We start from the raw sequence: 16604 nt of genomic DNA on the forward strand, positions 1-16604 counted from the left end.
GGTTCCACTGTGCCACTCACCGGGAAGCTGGCTGTCCCCAGACTGGCTGCAGCATATCCCATGCTCTACCCTGGTGAATGAAGTGGCTTTGATGGGCACCAAGCCAACCACGGTGCTCCCCAGGCTCTTTGCCCTGTGGTACGTGTTGGGACTGGTGTATGGCCACACTGGCCGCGGGTTGCTGGGACAGGAGGGAGGCATCAGGGCACTGGGGCTCCCTTGACCCCGCTGGTGTGCTCTGTCTTGCAGCGCATCCGCCTCGCTGGAGCCACGGCAATGAATGGGCACGCTCTGCCGGCCGGCACGCCAGCGCATCCCCGGGGCTGGCATGAGTTCTGCGAGCTGCACGCCATCAGCACGGCCAAGGAGCTGGCGCGGCACTACCTGCGCTTCGCCACCGAGCACCCGCACCATGACCTCCTGGCCGCGGAGAACTTCTCGGTGCAGTTCACCGACCTCTTCCAGCAGTACTTCTGCCATGAGGTGAAGGAGGGATTCGCCATGAACCAGCTCCGCATCCTGCCCTCCGGCCCCGCGCGGGATTACCGGGAGACACACCGGCGCCACACGGATGCCTCCTTGGGCCCGGTGGCCACCAAAGCCGAGGCGGATGCAGGCTCTGAGCCCCCCGGCCGAGCTCCCGAAGCCACCCCATCAGGGCTCCGCAAGTCCTGGAGCTCGGAGGAGCTGCTGGGGCCGGCACGGAGGCCTTTCTCGCTCAGCCAGCTGCGCAGGAGCTGGCGCAGCCTCTTCCGACGCCGGTCCTCGGATGCTCTCCCTGCGGATGGGGATGGGGACGCGGCGGAGGCAGCGCTGAAGCCGGGACTGGGGAAGCGCATCCTGCCGTGGGGGCTGTCGCGGGAGCAGCCCCCCGAGGTGCGCAAGGAGGGGGTCCTCAAGTACGGGCTGCTGGATGAGAGCTCCTTGGACAGTGGGACGCACTGGCAGCGCTGCCGCCTGGTGCTGCGGCGAGCGGGGACGTCTGATGGCGAGGAGTACGTGCTGGAGCTCTTCGACCCACCCAAGGTAAGGACCTGCTGGTTCCTGCCCCTGTCAGCTGGGTGATGCTGAGGGCTGGGGATGATGCTGAGGGCTGGGGATGGTGCTGAGGGGCTGGGGATGGTGCTGAGGGGCTGGGGATGGTGCTGAGGGCTGGGGATGGTGCTGTGGGTTGGGGATGATGGTGCTGGTTGGGGATGATGCTGAGGGCTGGGGATGATGCCAGGGTACCAGCATGTCCAGTGAGAGGAGCAGGACCGTGCTGCATCCCTGACCACAAGGGTTTGTCACCATGAGCAGCATCTGGGCACGAGCCCAGCACCCAGATGGGTTTGCTCTGCTGCTGCTCTCCCTCATTTGGAGCCTCGCAAGGCTGGACTCAGTTTATTTAAGACCTCTGAGAAGGAGAACCTGTGTTTGGGGGATGGACGTTGCTGTGACCATGTGCTGAGGGCGATTTGTGCACTGATTATCACAGTCAGTCAAGGTGCAATTGTGTTTCTCCCTGCTAGCACCCCAAACCTGGGTTTTCCAGCATCTGCCTTGTGAGATGAGGATAGAGCCTGGTGGCCTCCATCCCGCTCATCCCCAGTCCCACAGAGCCATCCCAACAAGGGTTTGGCACACCCCAAATTCACCCTGCCTCTGGTTTGCTGTGGCTTCAGCAGCCAAGGCATTGGCTCGCCTGGGCAAGCTGGGAAAGGAAGGGGAAAAGTCTTCCTCTGCTCCCCATGGGACCTGTAAGGGAAGTTAATTTTAGGTTCGTAAGTACTTCTGTAGCTCAAAATTCAGCTCTTGGCTACGCCAGGGAGCTCCCGTGGTGCTTAGAGGCTGGCTGGAGCGGAGATGATGCAGGATGTGAGCGAACAGGGAGCGATGCAGGGGGAGCTGGGGGGGTTTAACCTTTCAAAAGGCAGTTCCTCCCCATGGCAGGTCCCACGCAGGCAGCATGGGCTGCGTTTTCCCTCTTCTCCCCTTTTTTTTTCTGTGCTTGTTTAACTCTGATGACTAAACTTGTGCTTCAGAAGGAGGAAACCTCAGCTGGGGCTGGAGCTTTGTCCCTGCCTCTGGGCTGTGTTTGCTGCTCACTGTGGCAGTGGGGCCAGGGAGCAGCTGGTTGAATTCCTGCTGTTTCTGTCAAATGGCTCCAATATTAAATATTAGAAAGAAAAAAATAAGGAAAAACCACCAAAATTGCACAGTCTGGAAGTAAGAGCTGGTTTTGCTCCATCATGTTGTTAGGTTGCATAGGAGTGTGTGTCCCCATCCCCGGCCATGGGGAGGTCTGGCTCTGAACAGCATCACTTTGGGGTGCTTTGAGGATGCTCCTGGGCAGCATCACTGGATGCTGGTGTGGTCCATACCCCCGCTCACCAGGATGGCACTGGGCATGTCGGACCATGCCGCAGGGACCAGCCTGGCCAGTGGGGAGGAGGTACCTGATGTTATTTCATGCATTGCTGCCAGCTTTGCTCCTCCACATCCTCAGTGGCTTTGCCAGACCTGCCCTTGGGGCTTTGCAAGAGCCAAAACTAAAGCCAAGCAAGGGGATGCTCCCCTTCACAGGGTCCTCAGCACGCAGGGCCTTCCTGGGCACCCACTTATGCCCCCCACCACCCAGAGGACAAGCATCCCACTGTGTGCTGCCTGCCCACAGAACCTGGTGCTTACAAACACTGCTTTTTGCCTTTCTTTTTTCCCTTTCCCCCCCCCTTTTTTCTCTATTTCCCCCCATCCACTTTGCTTGGGAAGCAAGCCCAGCACACAGCACATTCTTCCTCCCAGTTCCTTTGACCCACGGGCAGGAGGCATTTAAAACAAACCATTTGCAAGTTCACCCAGTGCTCTGCAGCGTTATTCCTTGCAGTGCACTCCAAGTCTCCATCCTGCAGAGATTTCCTGGTGAGATCCCATCCCCGTGAGGCCGGGGACCCTGTTTCTCAGCCAGGTCTGTGGAAGGGGGGATGTTCCTCCCTGGATTTCACGAGTCTCCGCAGTAAATTGCTTCCTGTGCAAATACTCTCAGGGTGGGTCCTTCCTCTTGAATTAACTGGGCCAGGGCCAGATCCTCTCTCCTTTACAGCACACTCAGTCCAGCCCCTTTTCCACCAAGTGTAGTTGAACTCTGGGGGTGCTGGAAAGCCCCCACGGTGCTGGTGGGTCCCCGCTTCCCAAACCTATCAAGAGGCAAAGAGAGGAGTGGGAGCAGAGCAGCTCGGTGGTGATTTACTTTTGCTTTCTTTTTCCTTGCAAATAAATACTAGGGAAGGATGCAGGGAGCCCCCTCCCCTCCATGCTCTGCCCCACGGTGCTCACAGGGCTTTGCCACTGCCCGTGTTGTGGATCTGCTCCTGATCTGGTGATGCTGTTGGTCGTAGGATCACACTGGTTTGGGATGGAAGGGACCTTAAAGCTCGTCCAGTTCCACCCCCCTGCCATGGGCAGGGACACCTTCCACTGCCCATCCACAGACCTCCAGACCCTTTAGATAGTACAATGTAAATGGAGATTCGGCTCAAGCTCATGGCTTTAGAGAATCAAGCCAGGCCTCCAAATACTTAGCACCTTGCAATGACCTGGGAAGGGCAGGGTGCCTGCGGGAAGTGGCCATGGCTTGGCCTCTGCTCCCTCATTTTGGCAGCTTTTATCTTATTCCCTCCCTCTACTTTCTCCCTGGTGCACTTCAATGGGGCCTCTGAGCCTAATCCCATAACATGTCTGGCATCAAAGGGAGCAGGGTGCTTTGAAGGGCCCTAATCCCATTTACTGCTTGGGTGGCCAATGCTGTGCTGGGTGAAGGGGTGAGTGTCAGTGAGCAGAGCCGGTGCCACCCGTGCGGGCATCCCATTCCCTGTCATGTCACTGGAGCTTCAGCTGGATGGGATGGGGTTTTGGGCAGAGGGAGCAGCTCACATTCCCGTGCTTGCAGCCGCTGCTGGATTGGTTTTGGCATCGTTCCTTCCTCCCTCAAGCGCTGGAAAAATGATGTCGCAGAGGAGGGGTTTGGAGATGCCTGGATGCGGAGCTCTCCTGGGAGCCCATCTCAGCCTGGCTGCAGGGCACCACTGGGCTTAGGGCACCGGGGTATCTGTAGTGCTTGTACATATGGGGGTATATAGAGATGTGCACAGGAAAACCAGTGAAACCCTGGGCATGGGCGTATGTGTGCAGCCCAGGTGGATTCTCTGATGTCTGTAGGAGGGCAATGCTCACTTGCTTTCCATGGGGGCACTAAGGACTTTCTCCTCTACCATGATATTTATTCCTGTATCTCTTGTAGGTTTGGGTAGCTCTGAGGCCTCTTCAGCTTCACAAGTTTAAGGCAACCTGCAGGGGTTCGGGGCTGCCCTTTCATCAGCTGAGCCCCAAGTGCCTTTTACATGGCCGAGCCCTGAGCTCCATGAAAACCGTGATTTGCAGCGGAAGCCTCCCGAGCCGTTTCTGTTGCCCAGATGTTTTCACAGGAAAGGGGAAGGGAAATGGGATTTGCATTTGCACTGCTTGCTTTATAGCATTTTAATGAAATCCAGCGCATCCCGTAAATCGATGGCACGCCGAGACAGGCCGGGAAGACTCCTTCCGGAGAGAACCCGCGGAGCCTGTGTCATGGCTCGTCTGCAGCCGCGGCCGCAGGAGCAGTATTTTTATCTCTGCTCAGCGTGAGGCTGCTTTGACTTCCTTTTTTTCTTCTCTTCTTTTCTCTTTTCTCTTTTTCCTCTTCCTTTCACCTGAAGCTGGTTTCTGAGAACTGCCGCCTCCTGAGCATCAGGTCCTGCACCGCTCGGCTCCCATTCGCAGTGCCTGGGACCAGGCGTAGGGTGAGGGTCATCCTGGTGCTGAGCTCCCCATCCCCATTCCAGCTCCTCCTCGAGCTGCTTTGGACCTCCAGGAGCAATTGGAGTTCATTCAGTGAGGATGTGTGGAGAGGCAATGGTGGAGGGGGAGATGCCCTCAGGGATGGAGAGGCCACATTATGGGAAGCCTGGATCCCAGCAGCAGCTGTGTTTGCATCCCTATCCCAGGCAGGGATTTGAGCAATCCCTGTCTTTTGCAGCACAACACTTTGCTTCCAATCCAAAACATGTTTCCTCTTACTAGTGACCTACAATTGTGCTTACAAACTGGATGTGCCCAGTTTGATGCACAAATGCCCTGGTTGCTGCTGCAGCACCGTCAGCTCCTTCATTCCTCTATTCCCACAAAAACAACCAATGCAAAATGGTCTTTTCTTCCCAAGGCCACCATGAGCAGGGTACCCACTGCCTGCAGGCAACGGGTACCTCATGAGAAAGGCTTTGTACTGATGGGAAGCATCTCAGCGTCCCGTCATCGCGTGGCCCAGGGAAGAGCATGTTTGTGTCGATCTGGATCCCATTTGGTGTCCTCCATCCTGTGAGCTGGAGCAGACTGGACCACGTGTGCTCCTACCCTTGTCCCCATGGTTTGCCCAGGGGCAAGCCGGCTGCACGGCATCTCATTTTCTCTCTTTGTTGTCATGAAAATGTTGATCCCAGGCTGGGATTTGCTGCCTTGTTCCTCTATCCAAGAGCAACCCTGTTGCATCATCCCTTGGCGGCTGGACAGTGGGTGGCCAGAGAGCTGCATCCCTCTCCTGGCATCCCCTTGGGTTGCATCCCCAAGGGACCTCATCCTTCTCCTGGCATCCCCAGGCTGAAACCAGGAAACCTGCTATGGGGGAAGAGCTGGGGGGTTTGGTTGTACTGCGATTCCCTTGGGAAAGGCAAAGCATCACCCAAAGGTGCCTGGAGCCGCACCGAAACCCACCGCAGACTTTCACTGCGGAGCAGGGCGAGCAGCACATCCCCAGCTTTGCTTTTGGTGCCGTGCTGCTCACTGTTCTTCGAAGGCAAAGGGCTGGGGCATCCTTTCAGCTGCTTGGTGAGATTTTGGTAGTGACTTTCTCTATATTCCCCCCCTTCCCCCCCCCTATATTTTCATTTTGGGTATCGCAGGGTGGGAGCGCAATGAGACAAAAGGTTATTTGTCATTTATTAACCACAACTTTTTCCATCCTTGGTCATGCACGGAAAAAACACTTTTAGCAGCTTAACCACAGCCCTGGTGCTAATTGCTGAAGAGCAGAGTTTCTTATTTTGGAAACCGTGTTGCTGGGATGGGGCTTGGTTGGGTTGTGAGGGGATGGGTGCAGGATGAAGCAGCCCCAACCTGCTGCATCCCCCGGTGCTGGGGTTGTTGGGGCTTGCAGGAGAGGGGCTCAGGGGCTTTCCTTTCACTTTAACCCCATCCTTTAAAGTCCACCCTGCTGTTGTTGGGGTGCTCATCCCACTGCTGTGACCCCCATGCTTAAGGCAGTGATGCTTTGCTGCCTGCCAGCACGTGGGATGCTCATGGTCAGGGCTGTCTCACAGGGATGCTGCAGAGCTGCTCAGGTAGGAGAGCACCATGGGCAAGCTGGGGATCACTGAATCATAGACTGGTTTGGGTTGGAAAGGACCTTAAAGCTCATCCAGCTTCAACCCTCTACCATGAGCAGGGACATCTGCAATTAGATCAGGCCCTGTATAACCTGACCTTGAGTGTTTGCAAGGGACAGGACATCCATCACCTCTCCAGGCAACCTAGCCCCGTGCCTCATCACCCCCATTGTAAAAAATTCCTGCCTTGTATCTCATCTAAATCTACCTTTTTTTTTTCCTTTAAAACCATTATCCCTTGTCCTATGGGAGCAAAACATGGAGATATGAAGAGAATCTCAAGGAAGGGGACTGGGAAAGTGCTCAGGGTCTGTACCCAAGCCTCCCGCAGCTGGGGATGCAGGGTGCTGGTGGGTGCTGGGTCCCGCTCAGCCCTGGCACCCGGTGTGAGGTGCCCGGTGGTGTTTTCTTTTGGGTGGTTGTCTCTTTTTACCTTTTTTCTCGTTCTTTTTACGGCCCAGGATGTGGTTGTTGCTGGGTGTTTCGAGGCTGAGCGCTGCTTCTCTCAAAGGTAAATAGCAGTGAGAGGCTACGCAGGGGCTGAAAGGGTTCCCCCCTCCTCACCGCTGGTCCCGGCTCCAACCGATGCATGATGGATATCGTGGTGTTCAGTCTTGCCTTGAGATGATGCTAAAAATGAAGCATTTTGGGGCAAGATCTACTTCATTCATTTGGGCAGAGCAAGGTGATGGTGCTCGCTGCTGCCGTCAGTAGGTTTCAGAGTGAACAGATTCCTGCAGGTGGTGAGGTGGGGATGAGCCACCCAGTGAGCTTCAAGAGGCTGAGCTTGGGGGGCCCCTGCAGTGTGTTTGGGATGCAGGAGGCACATGAGATGCTGGGGGTATGCAGGGAAACGTCCCTCTGGCTGATACAAAACCCTTGAGTAAGGTAAAGCCTCGGGGTGATGCAAAATCCTGGGCATGCTGTGGGGTCCATGCTGGATACCCCCTGTTCCCCATCCCTCTGGGGCTGGGGTTTGGGGGTGGCTCAGTCCCCGGCTGCAGCCGGCTCTGCTCGTACGCAGGCACCTTGTTGATTTTCCATGCTTGTTGTTTATTCCAGGAAATTATTAAAGCAGCCCACGCTGGAAGCGAGTTTGGCTTAAAATAAGACACAAATGAAAGGGGCTGGCAAATGCTGCCTGTTTACAGATCCTGTTTATAGCCCTCGTCTTCCCAAACCCTGCTGCGAGTGAGAGCCGCCGGGCTCTCTGGTTTTGGGGTGGTTTGTAAGGTTTTGGAGAGGGAATGTTGACTCATTCGCATGGATGTCTGCGCCTCTCAGTGGATGTTTATCAATGCACAAAGCAGGGCCATCAGACCCGAGGATGGGGTGGGGGTTTCTATATGGAACCCCCAAATCCCTCCCCATGGGTATGGATTTACCCAGTGGCTCTTGGGCTGTGTTTTGCCGTGTCCCAGGTTTATTTCCATCAGGATTGATGGGGTCTGGGCTGTGTTTTCCTGCTCGGCAGCCGCTCAGGATGGGAACAGAAGGCGCTTTGTGCCCCGGCCACCCCCGAGCCAGCGCTTCAGGCTGGCACAACGGTGCCTCTTGTCACCGCGGAGCCTGGTCCCCTCGGGGATGGCTCTGTCCCTGCTGTGGGCTGTGGGGATGCTCGGGGATGCGGTGTCTTGGAAACTCTTTTGTGCCTCTGGTGTTGGTGGGTTGGGATGCGCTGGGGTTTCGGATGTACAGAGGGGAGGGTTTGGGGGGTAATGGCTGGGGTCTGGGATCACCTCTTGTGTTTCTCTGCTTAACAGAGGCAGAAAACCTCCTACCTCCAGTTCCACAAGCCCAGAACACAGCCCCCTGATGGTGCTCACTGCTGCTGTCAGCAGGTTTCAGAGTGAACAGGTTCATGCAGGCGGTGGGGTGGGAATGTGCCACCCTGGGGTCCTCCCCAAGAGCTTTAACGGGCTGGGCTGAGCTCGGGGGGGGCCTGCAGTGGATTTGGGTTTCAGGAGGCACATGAGAGGATGGGGCTGTGTAGGGTAATGGCCTGAATCAGTGGGATCCCAGGCCCTGTCCCCAGCACTAGAACAGAGGACCCCATGGAGTACTGGGATTACTGGAGGATAAATGCTGCGAGGCTGAACACGGGAATGAGCAGTGGTGGAAATCCCTGAGGATGAACACTGGCATTAGCCATGGTGCAAACACCGCTCCCAAGGATATGTGCTGGGATCATCGCTGGTGCAAAGTCCTCAAGGATGAGCATTGGGTTTAACCACAGGGAAAACCCCCAAGGCCAAACACCAGGATGATGTGCCCTGCAAAATTCCCGAGGATGAGCACTGGGATTACCGCAGTGGAACCCCACAAGGATGATCACCGGTGCAGCAAACACCTTGTACCCTCCGGCACAGCCCTTGGTGCCCCCAACAGGACCCTGCTGCTGCCCTGCACCGCAGCAATGGACGTGTTTCCCCTCCAGTTCACCCAGCATTCCGCTGGGATAAGGCTGTGTGCTGGGAAACTTCACAAAACTCCCTGGGGCCTGTGGGTGCAGGATGTGGTTTGGCAGCAGCACAATCTGGTGCTCACAGTGCTGTGGGTCTCGGTGGCCATCCATCCATCCATCCATCCATCCATCCGTCACACTGCAGCTCCGGCTGAGGTTTATCCCTTGTGTATGGGGTGCTTGGGGGGCTCTGGGATTTACAAGGAGCGATGGAGCTCGCCTGTATCCATCAGGGTCCTTGCCCAAAGGCCTGTGGCATGTCCCATGGTGTGACTCAGAGTGGAAGTGAAAGAGCAGCGCAGGGAAATCCCTGCACATGGAGGGGCCAGCGCCGGCGCCCGCTGCTCTCGAAGGATTTGCTCTCTGCTCTGCACAGGGCCGTGTCGCTGCCATCATTGCCACGCCAGTATCATCATCATGGTGCCGCTGCCATCATCACTGTGCCACTGCAGCCGTCATTCATCACCATGCCACTGCTGTCATTGCAGTGCCGCCACCGTCATCACCATGCCATTCTCATCACCACCACTGTGCCACCACGGTCATTGCCATGTGTTCTTCCCATCATCCATCACCATGCCAGTACCATCACCTCTGCACCACCACCGTCATCGTCGGTACCATCACCTCTGCACCATCGCCCTGCCACCGCTGTCATTGCTGTGCCACCACTCTCATCCCTTTGCCAGCAGGAGCCCGGGCACTGTCCGCATCCCCTGCGAAGGGCGGTTGGCTCCAGCTCCCTCCTGTGCCTTATGGGTGGTGGCAGCATTTGGGGACCTGGCAGTGGTTGGCTGAGTGGTGGTGCCAGCATCCTGCTGGTGCCGGTCAGACCTGGAGCTGCTGCTCTCAGACCTGGGCTGCGGCCCTCCCGGATGTGGGCACTGTGGCAGTGTGATTTCACTCTCGTTCTTGGAAAGCTCCTGCCTGCCTCTGCACCGAGCAGGGAGCGCTGTCCCGCATCTGCTGTGTCCCCTGTGCAGCATCCGGGCCGTGCTCCTTGCAGCAGCGCCTCAGAGCATCACGGCAGGAGCTTTCCCAGCCCGTGCGAGTGGGCTCCAAGGAGTTCTGCTTCCCAAAAAAGCATCGATCCAACGTCTCCTTGGAGAGATGCACGGGGGCCGCGATGCTCAGCAGGTGTCCCACACCGGGGAGCAGGAAAGGCGAGCGGGAAGAGGCTGCGGAGGGAGGATGCCGGAAGGAGCCCGGTGCCCATGGCTCTGGGGCCAGCGCGGGTAGCAGGGAGCGCGGTGGGGCAGGAGCTGCGGTGAGAGCCACTCGAGCGGAAACGCAGCGGCTCCTCTGCGCCTGCAACGCCCCGGTGCAGCTGTGACCTTGGCCTCACCTTCAGCTCGTGCTCCCGGCGCGGGATCCTTCCTGGAGTCATCAGGTGCCGGCAAACCCAGCTTTGACCCGGGCACAGTGCCCGGTGCATGGGGCTGTGCCGGCATTCCCTGTGCCGTGCTGGTGCTCCCCGTGATGGGGGTGCAGTGGGGTGCCCTTCCCCAGTAGGATGCTCGGGGGAGGGAGCAGGAGGGGGGTTCATCCTGGGGGTGTTTTCATCCATCTCCCACTTTTCCCCGTGTCCCCTGGCACTGGCCGGGATGGGGCTTCCTGATTCTAAACTCTGGAAGAATTCCCTGCTAAGCGCAAAGATGCAGATCCCTGGGGGTTAAGGAGGTGCCAAGAGCTCCTCCATCCCCAACCGATCAGTGTCCCCATCGGTGGCTCAATGTCCCCAGCAGTGCCTGGCTCCTGGGGAAGAGGGGGCAGCAGGATCTGGTGCCCTGTGAGCTGGAGATCACCGGTGTCACGTCCCAGGATGGCCCAGGGGTCAGGACCAGGACTGTGCAGCGTTGGTACGGTGCGGCTGTGTTCTGGGGTGCTGCTTCATGGGGTATCGTGGCCCTGGGTGATTTTAGGGGTGCTCAACCTCGTGCTGGGTTTTTTTTTTTGTAGTGATAGGGAGGAATGGGTTTAAACTTAACCAGGGGAGATTTAGGTTAGATGTAAGGGAGGGATTCCTTACTGTGAGGGTGGTGAGGGGCTGAAACAGGCTGCTCAAGGGAGTTTCGAATGCTCCATCCCTGGCAGTGTTGAAGGCCAGGTTGGATGGGGCTCGGAGCAAGCTGGTTTAGAGTAAGGTGTCCCTGCCCATGGCAGGGGTTTGGAACTGGGTGATCTTAATCAAATCCAAACCATTCTATGATGCTCATGGGCATAGGGGCTGAGCTGGGGCAACATCATGAGCATCCCCTCCTGAGCATCCCAAGCTGGCAGCGAGGAGCACCCAGCCCCGTGGTGCTGCTGCTGTGGCACCTCTCTTGCTGAGCAGCAGCCCGTGGGTGCTGGGTGAGCACGCGGTGTGTTGAGTGTGCAGTTTTGCTTACCAAGAAATCCCTTTCTGGGTACCAGAGCCGGGCATCTTGTGGTACAGGGGGTGGGGGGGGGCAGGCACACCATGCTTGTGGTAGGCACTTCTCCGAAGCCAGACTGCTTTTTCGGGTGCCATTATCTCTCTGCTGCATCATTTCCTTCTCCCCTTCCTGCTCCCCATCCGCACCATCCCCGGGGAGGGACGCGGAGGGCTTCGGCGAACTCCCTGTTCCTGGAAATTCCCCGCTTCCGAGGAAAGCAGGAAGCCGATCCCAGCGCCGCGGTCGGGATGCGTGCCAAGACAACGCTGCAAGCGTGGGGACGTGCTGGGTGTCACAACCCTGAGGGGTGGGGAAGCAGCCAGGATGGGCAGCCCCCTTTGGAGTTGACACAGGGCACGGTGGTTATCCAATGATGCAGGAAAATGGAAGTCCTTCGGGATGAAGGATTGGTGCTACCGCAGCATCTCACGGCATCCTCAGCCCCATTGGCGACAGTGATTGCAGCTGCAATCACTGTCGCCAATGGGGCTGAGGATGCCGTGCGATGCTGCGGTAGCACCAAACCCTGGTGCATGAGCGACTTCTAAGAACTTTCTTTTCACTGCTGATAAGGCCTGATCCTTCTCGTGCTGCGTTTCCGGCCCCAAAGTACACCGAGTGCTCAGTTGAGAGCGTGGAGGGAGGGAGGAGAGATGGGGGATGGACATGCTACTGGGAGTAGCACAAGCTTGGAGCAGGATTGGGGCACTTTGGTTGGCAAATGCTGTTGGGCATCCTCATAGCCTCCCCCACTGGTGTGGGTTGGAAGGGACCTTAAAGCCCATCCAGCTCATCCAGGGACACCTTCCATTGGAACAGCTTGCTCCAAGCCCCTGTGTCCAACCTGGCCTTGAGCACTGCCAGGGATGGGGCAGCCACAGCTTCTCTGGGCACCCTGTGCCAGCGCCTCAGCACCCTCACAGGGAAGAGCTTCTGCCTAAGAGCTCATCTCAGTCTCCCCTCTGGCAGGTTAAAGCCATTCCCCTTGGCCTGTCCCTACAGGCCCTTGTCCAAAGCCCCTCTCCAGGTTTCCTGCAGCCCCTTTAGGCACTGGAGCTGCTCTAAGGTCTCCCTGGATTCTTCTCTTCTCCAGGCTGGATGAGCATGGTACCCTGTCCTTTTGTCCATCCACAGACTCTTTAAATGTGGCTTGTGTCTGGCCATAGGGATGAGCACGGAGGGGTTGGGATCCAGGGGTCCCCCAGGGCCTTTGGCACTCAGGGTGGTCCCTGGCACCCCGGATACACCCTGATCCCAGCGGGTGCCACGTGCCGCAGCCTCACTTGCTGGCACATGGAGCGTGCTGCGCAGGAGGGGAACCGAAAGCTGCCCGGATGGGTATTATTAACCTCTGTGGAAGTCCGTGCTCAGCACTTTGTCATGTGCCTGTGTCAGCAGCCGCTGACCCCTGCGCCCATCTGCAGGGGCTCCCTGCCTGCATCCCAGTGTCCCTCCCCATTGTGGGTACATTCCGTCTCCCTGAACCACGCTGCCATGCTGGAACCCCCTTCTCCCTCCTCTCCTTCACCCCATCCCTTTGCTGCGGGTACCAGGATGGGTCCCGCTCTGTGCAGGCTGTCCCAGCAGTGCCATATGGGGTATTTCCATGCCACAGGGGGTATTTCCTTGCTGGTGGGGTATTTCCCTGCAGAGCCGGGTACTTCCTTGCTGCCTGCTGTGCTCTGGGTGGCTCCTGGCAGGCTCAGCCCTGTCCCCACAGTGCAGTGGGATGTTTGGGGGTGGTTCACGGAGCTGGGGCTCAGCTCATCCATCCCATTACCCTCCATAGGGCTCCAAGCCGAAGCTGCACGCTGCCTGCTCTGCCGTGCAGGAGGTGCGGAGGTGCACGCGCCTCGAGATGCCCGATAACCTGCACACCTTCGTCCTCAAGGTAAGGACCAGATGAGGGGTGCAGACCCGATCCCGAGGCTTTTCCCACCCTCCGGAGCTCATGTGGTTGCCAAAGGCTCCTGAGCCAAGTTTCAGTTCCTCTTCCCAGCCTTGGACTGGGGAAGAGTGCACGGGGGGTGCTCTGCACCCGCTGGGGTCAGGGCTGGTGCCCAGCATGGGTGGGAGGGATTTGAGTATAGAACCATGGACTGGTTTGGGTTGGAAGGGACCTTAAAGCTCCTCCAGCTCCCACCCCTGCCACAGGCAGGGACCCCTTCCACTGGAGCAGCTTGCTCCAAGCCCCTGTGTCCAACCTGGCCTTGAACACTGCCAGGGATGGGGCAGCCACAGCTTCTCTGGGCACCCTGTGCCAGCGCCTCAGCACCCTCACAGGGAAGAGCTTCTGCCTTATCTCCAACCTGAACTTCCCGTTTCAGTCTGAACCCATCACCCCTTGTCCTACCGCTACAGTCCCTGATGAAGAGCCCCTCTCCAGCATCCTCACACGTACCTCTCTTTCTGAAGCCCCCTCTCACGTCCCTCTCTGATGTCCCCCAGGTCACCAACGCCACCGACATCCTGTTTGAGGCAGGGGACGAGCAGCAGCTCAGCTCCTGGACGGCCGAGATCCGGGAATGTGCTCGCAGGGGGTAAGCTCCCGATGGATGCCCCCAAGCCTGGGCATGGGGATGACCCTTCCGTCCCCCCCCAGGGCTCAGCCTGGCTTCTCCCATCCCGGCAGGTCTGATGGTGGTGACCCCGAGCTGCTGGCGTGCTGGCACCCCAACCCTGCAGCCTCCAGCCCCACCACCAGCACGGACACCCAGGGCCAAGGTGAGCAGCGGGGACGCCCTGGGGATGGGGCATCCCTTGCCGGGGGGGGGGAGTCTCTGCATCCCACCTGGCTGATGGAGCATCCCCATGTGCAGAGGGGAGGTGGATGGGGGCGACGGGCAGGGGGTCCCCGCTTCCCAGGGGCACTCATCCCTATGCCCTAACAGGGGCGATGCCTGGGGAGGCGGCGGGGCCGAAGATGGAGCAGTTCCTCTCCTCCTGCCCCTGGTTCCATGGGCCCATCTCCCGGGTGAAGGCGGCTCACCTGGTGCAGGTGGGGGGGCTGGAGGGACACGGCGTCTTCCTGGTGCGGCAGAGCGAGACGCGCCGCGGCGAGTACGTGCTCACCTTCAACTTCCAGGGCAGAGCCAAGGTACGGGCGGGAGAGGGGGTGGGATGGGGGTGGGAATCTCGCGGGAGCCCTTTGAGGAGTGTTCCCCCCCGCAGCATGGTCCATGTCCCATCATCCCGCCCCATGGAGATGCTCTTCCCTTGTGGTCCCTGCCCTGGTGCTTGCAGCGGGCTGGTGAACCCATACCCATCCCTGGTGGGGACAATCCATGCAGTGATACAGGCACTGAGGATGCAGCACATCATGTTAAGGCCCTTTGTCCCCCTTTACCCCAAATATCCCTGTGTCCCCCATCATCTCCTCCTGCAATGGTGCTGGTAGAAGGGTAACAGGTCCATGTTTCCCCCCACAGCACCTGCGGCTGGCACTGACGGAGCGGGGCCAGTGCCGCGTCCAACACCTCCGCTTCTCCTCCATCGTGGAGATGCTGCAGCACTTCCATCGCTACCCCATCCCGCTGGAGTGCGGGACAGCCTGCGACGTCCGGCTGTCCAGCTACGTTGTCGTCCTGCCCCAGCCCCAAGGTACATGGGGACGGAGGGATGGGGACGTTCCATGGGGTGCCGGAGTGGGGCTCTTCATCAGGGACTGATGGGACAAGGGGTGATGGGTTCAAACTGAAACACGGCAGGTTCAGGCTGGATATAAGGAAGAAGTTCTTTACTGTGAGGGTGCTGAGGCGCTGGAACACATTATCCAAAGAGGTGGTAAATGTCCCATCCCTGGCAGTGTTCAAGGCCAGGTTGGACCCAGGAGCTTGGAGCAAGCTGCTCTAGTGGAAGGTGTCCCTGCCCATGGCAGGGGTTGGAACTGGAGGAGCTTAAGGTCCTTTCCAACCCAAACCATTCCATGGTTCTATGGAGTGCAGGAATGTCCCAGCAGGAGGGTCCTTGGGGTGGATGCTGGTCCCCTGGGGCTGGGCAGCCGCCCATGGGATGAGGGGAAGCGGAAGCATCAGGGAAGCAGCACAAAAGGTGACTCCCAAGCTCCCACCTTCCTCTTTTGAGAAAGGAGAAGCTGCCCCAAACCACTGCAGATGGGGGGGGCACAGGATGCATCCAGCACCACACCCGATACCCGGGAGCAACAGGGCAGGAGCATCCCATTGACCGCCCATCTCTGCCCTTCGCCCGCAGCTCCTGGCTCCAGCACCACGGTCCCTCTCCCGCTGCCCGTTCCCAGCTGGAGCCCTGCCTTCAGCCTCAGCCCCACCAGCTCCTCCTGTCCTCACGGCCCCGACGAGCCCCCTCTGGGCCCCCCATCGGAGCAGATCTTCCACGTGGTGCCGCCGCCGTCGGAGCTGGCGCAGAGCCTGCGCCCCGGCAGGGCACCCCCGGCGCCCCGGCCCCGCGATTCGGACTACGAGGTGGAGGCACCGGGCCGGGGCCACGTCCGTGCCGTTGACAACCAGTACACAGCGCTCTGACCGGGGCTGCCGCGCGCCGGGATGCGCTTTCGGGTGGAGAAATCCCAGAGCCCTGCTGGGTATCCCATGGAGGGACAGAACGTGCCCCGAACGTGCCCCGTTTCTTCCTTCTGGTTAGGGATGAGCATTGTATTTTTGCAAGGAAAGGGGGTAATTTTCACTCCAGTCCGGGTGTGCTCCCTCTCTTCGGCCTGTTAAAGGGCCTCTTAGTTGTATTTTCTGGTTGTTATAATCAAAGCTTTCTTTGTCACTGTTTACACACGCCTCTCGTGCCTGAGTCCCCGCGTGCCGGGCAGCGCGCCGTCGGGCTCAGCGTCCCCCCCCGGGGGCTTGAGTTGCACCCAGTGAATTGGTTTAAGGCAAAGGAAAAAAGAGGAGTGGATTGTAATTCATCACCAGTTGCTGCTCCGGCGAAGACGGGTCCCATCCTCCTGCCCCAGCACTTGCTGCTGCCAAAGCCCCCAGCCAAGCTCAGCCTGCTGGAGCTGAGCTCCTGCATCGGGTGAAGGTGATGGTCACCATCAGAGTTAGGGCTTTGGGTTTAGATAAGGCAAAACCCTGGCTTTTCTCACCCTTCTGTCTAACCCAGAGCAGCTGCAGCGACTCCCTGCCCCAGCCAGAGGAACACTCACACCATCGGCCTTGCTGATTGAGACGTGAACACTAACTGCTCCATCGTTAATAATGTCACTAGGGGAGAACCAGCGCAGAGACTGATGGCAAACTGCTCCTCCTGGTGATGGAGGTGTTTTATCCCGGTGATAGA

General features: G+C 58.6%; 1 protein-coding gene across 1 annotated transcript; it reads left to right on the forward strand.

Moving 5' to 3' along the window:
- The first annotated feature begins 249 nt into the window (after window positions 1-249).
- SH2B3 (SH2B adaptor protein 3) lies at window positions 250-16095 on the forward strand. Its single transcript, XM_061466392.1, has 7 exons — window positions 250-1026; window positions 13126-13227; window positions 13785-13876; window positions 13969-14060; window positions 14228-14433; window positions 14765-14936; window positions 15549-16095. Exons 1-7 carry the CDS (start codon window positions 277-279, stop codon window positions 15836-15838), a joined length of 1704 nt encoding a protein of 567 aa, XP_061322376.1. The 5' UTR covers window positions 250-276; the 3' UTR covers window positions 15839-16095.
- Window positions 16096-16604: the final 509 nt, after the last annotated feature.

The sequence above is a fragment of the Pezoporus flaviventris genome, unplaced genomic scaffold (assembly GCF_033815535.1).
Source record: "Pezoporus flaviventris isolate CSIRO_AGI_PZ_B2104156 unplaced genomic scaffold, CSIRO_AGI_Pfla_v1 ptg000041l, whole genome shotgun sequence".
Classification (NCBI taxonomy): Eukaryota; Metazoa; Chordata; class Aves; order Psittaciformes; family Psittacidae; genus Pezoporus; species Pezoporus flaviventris.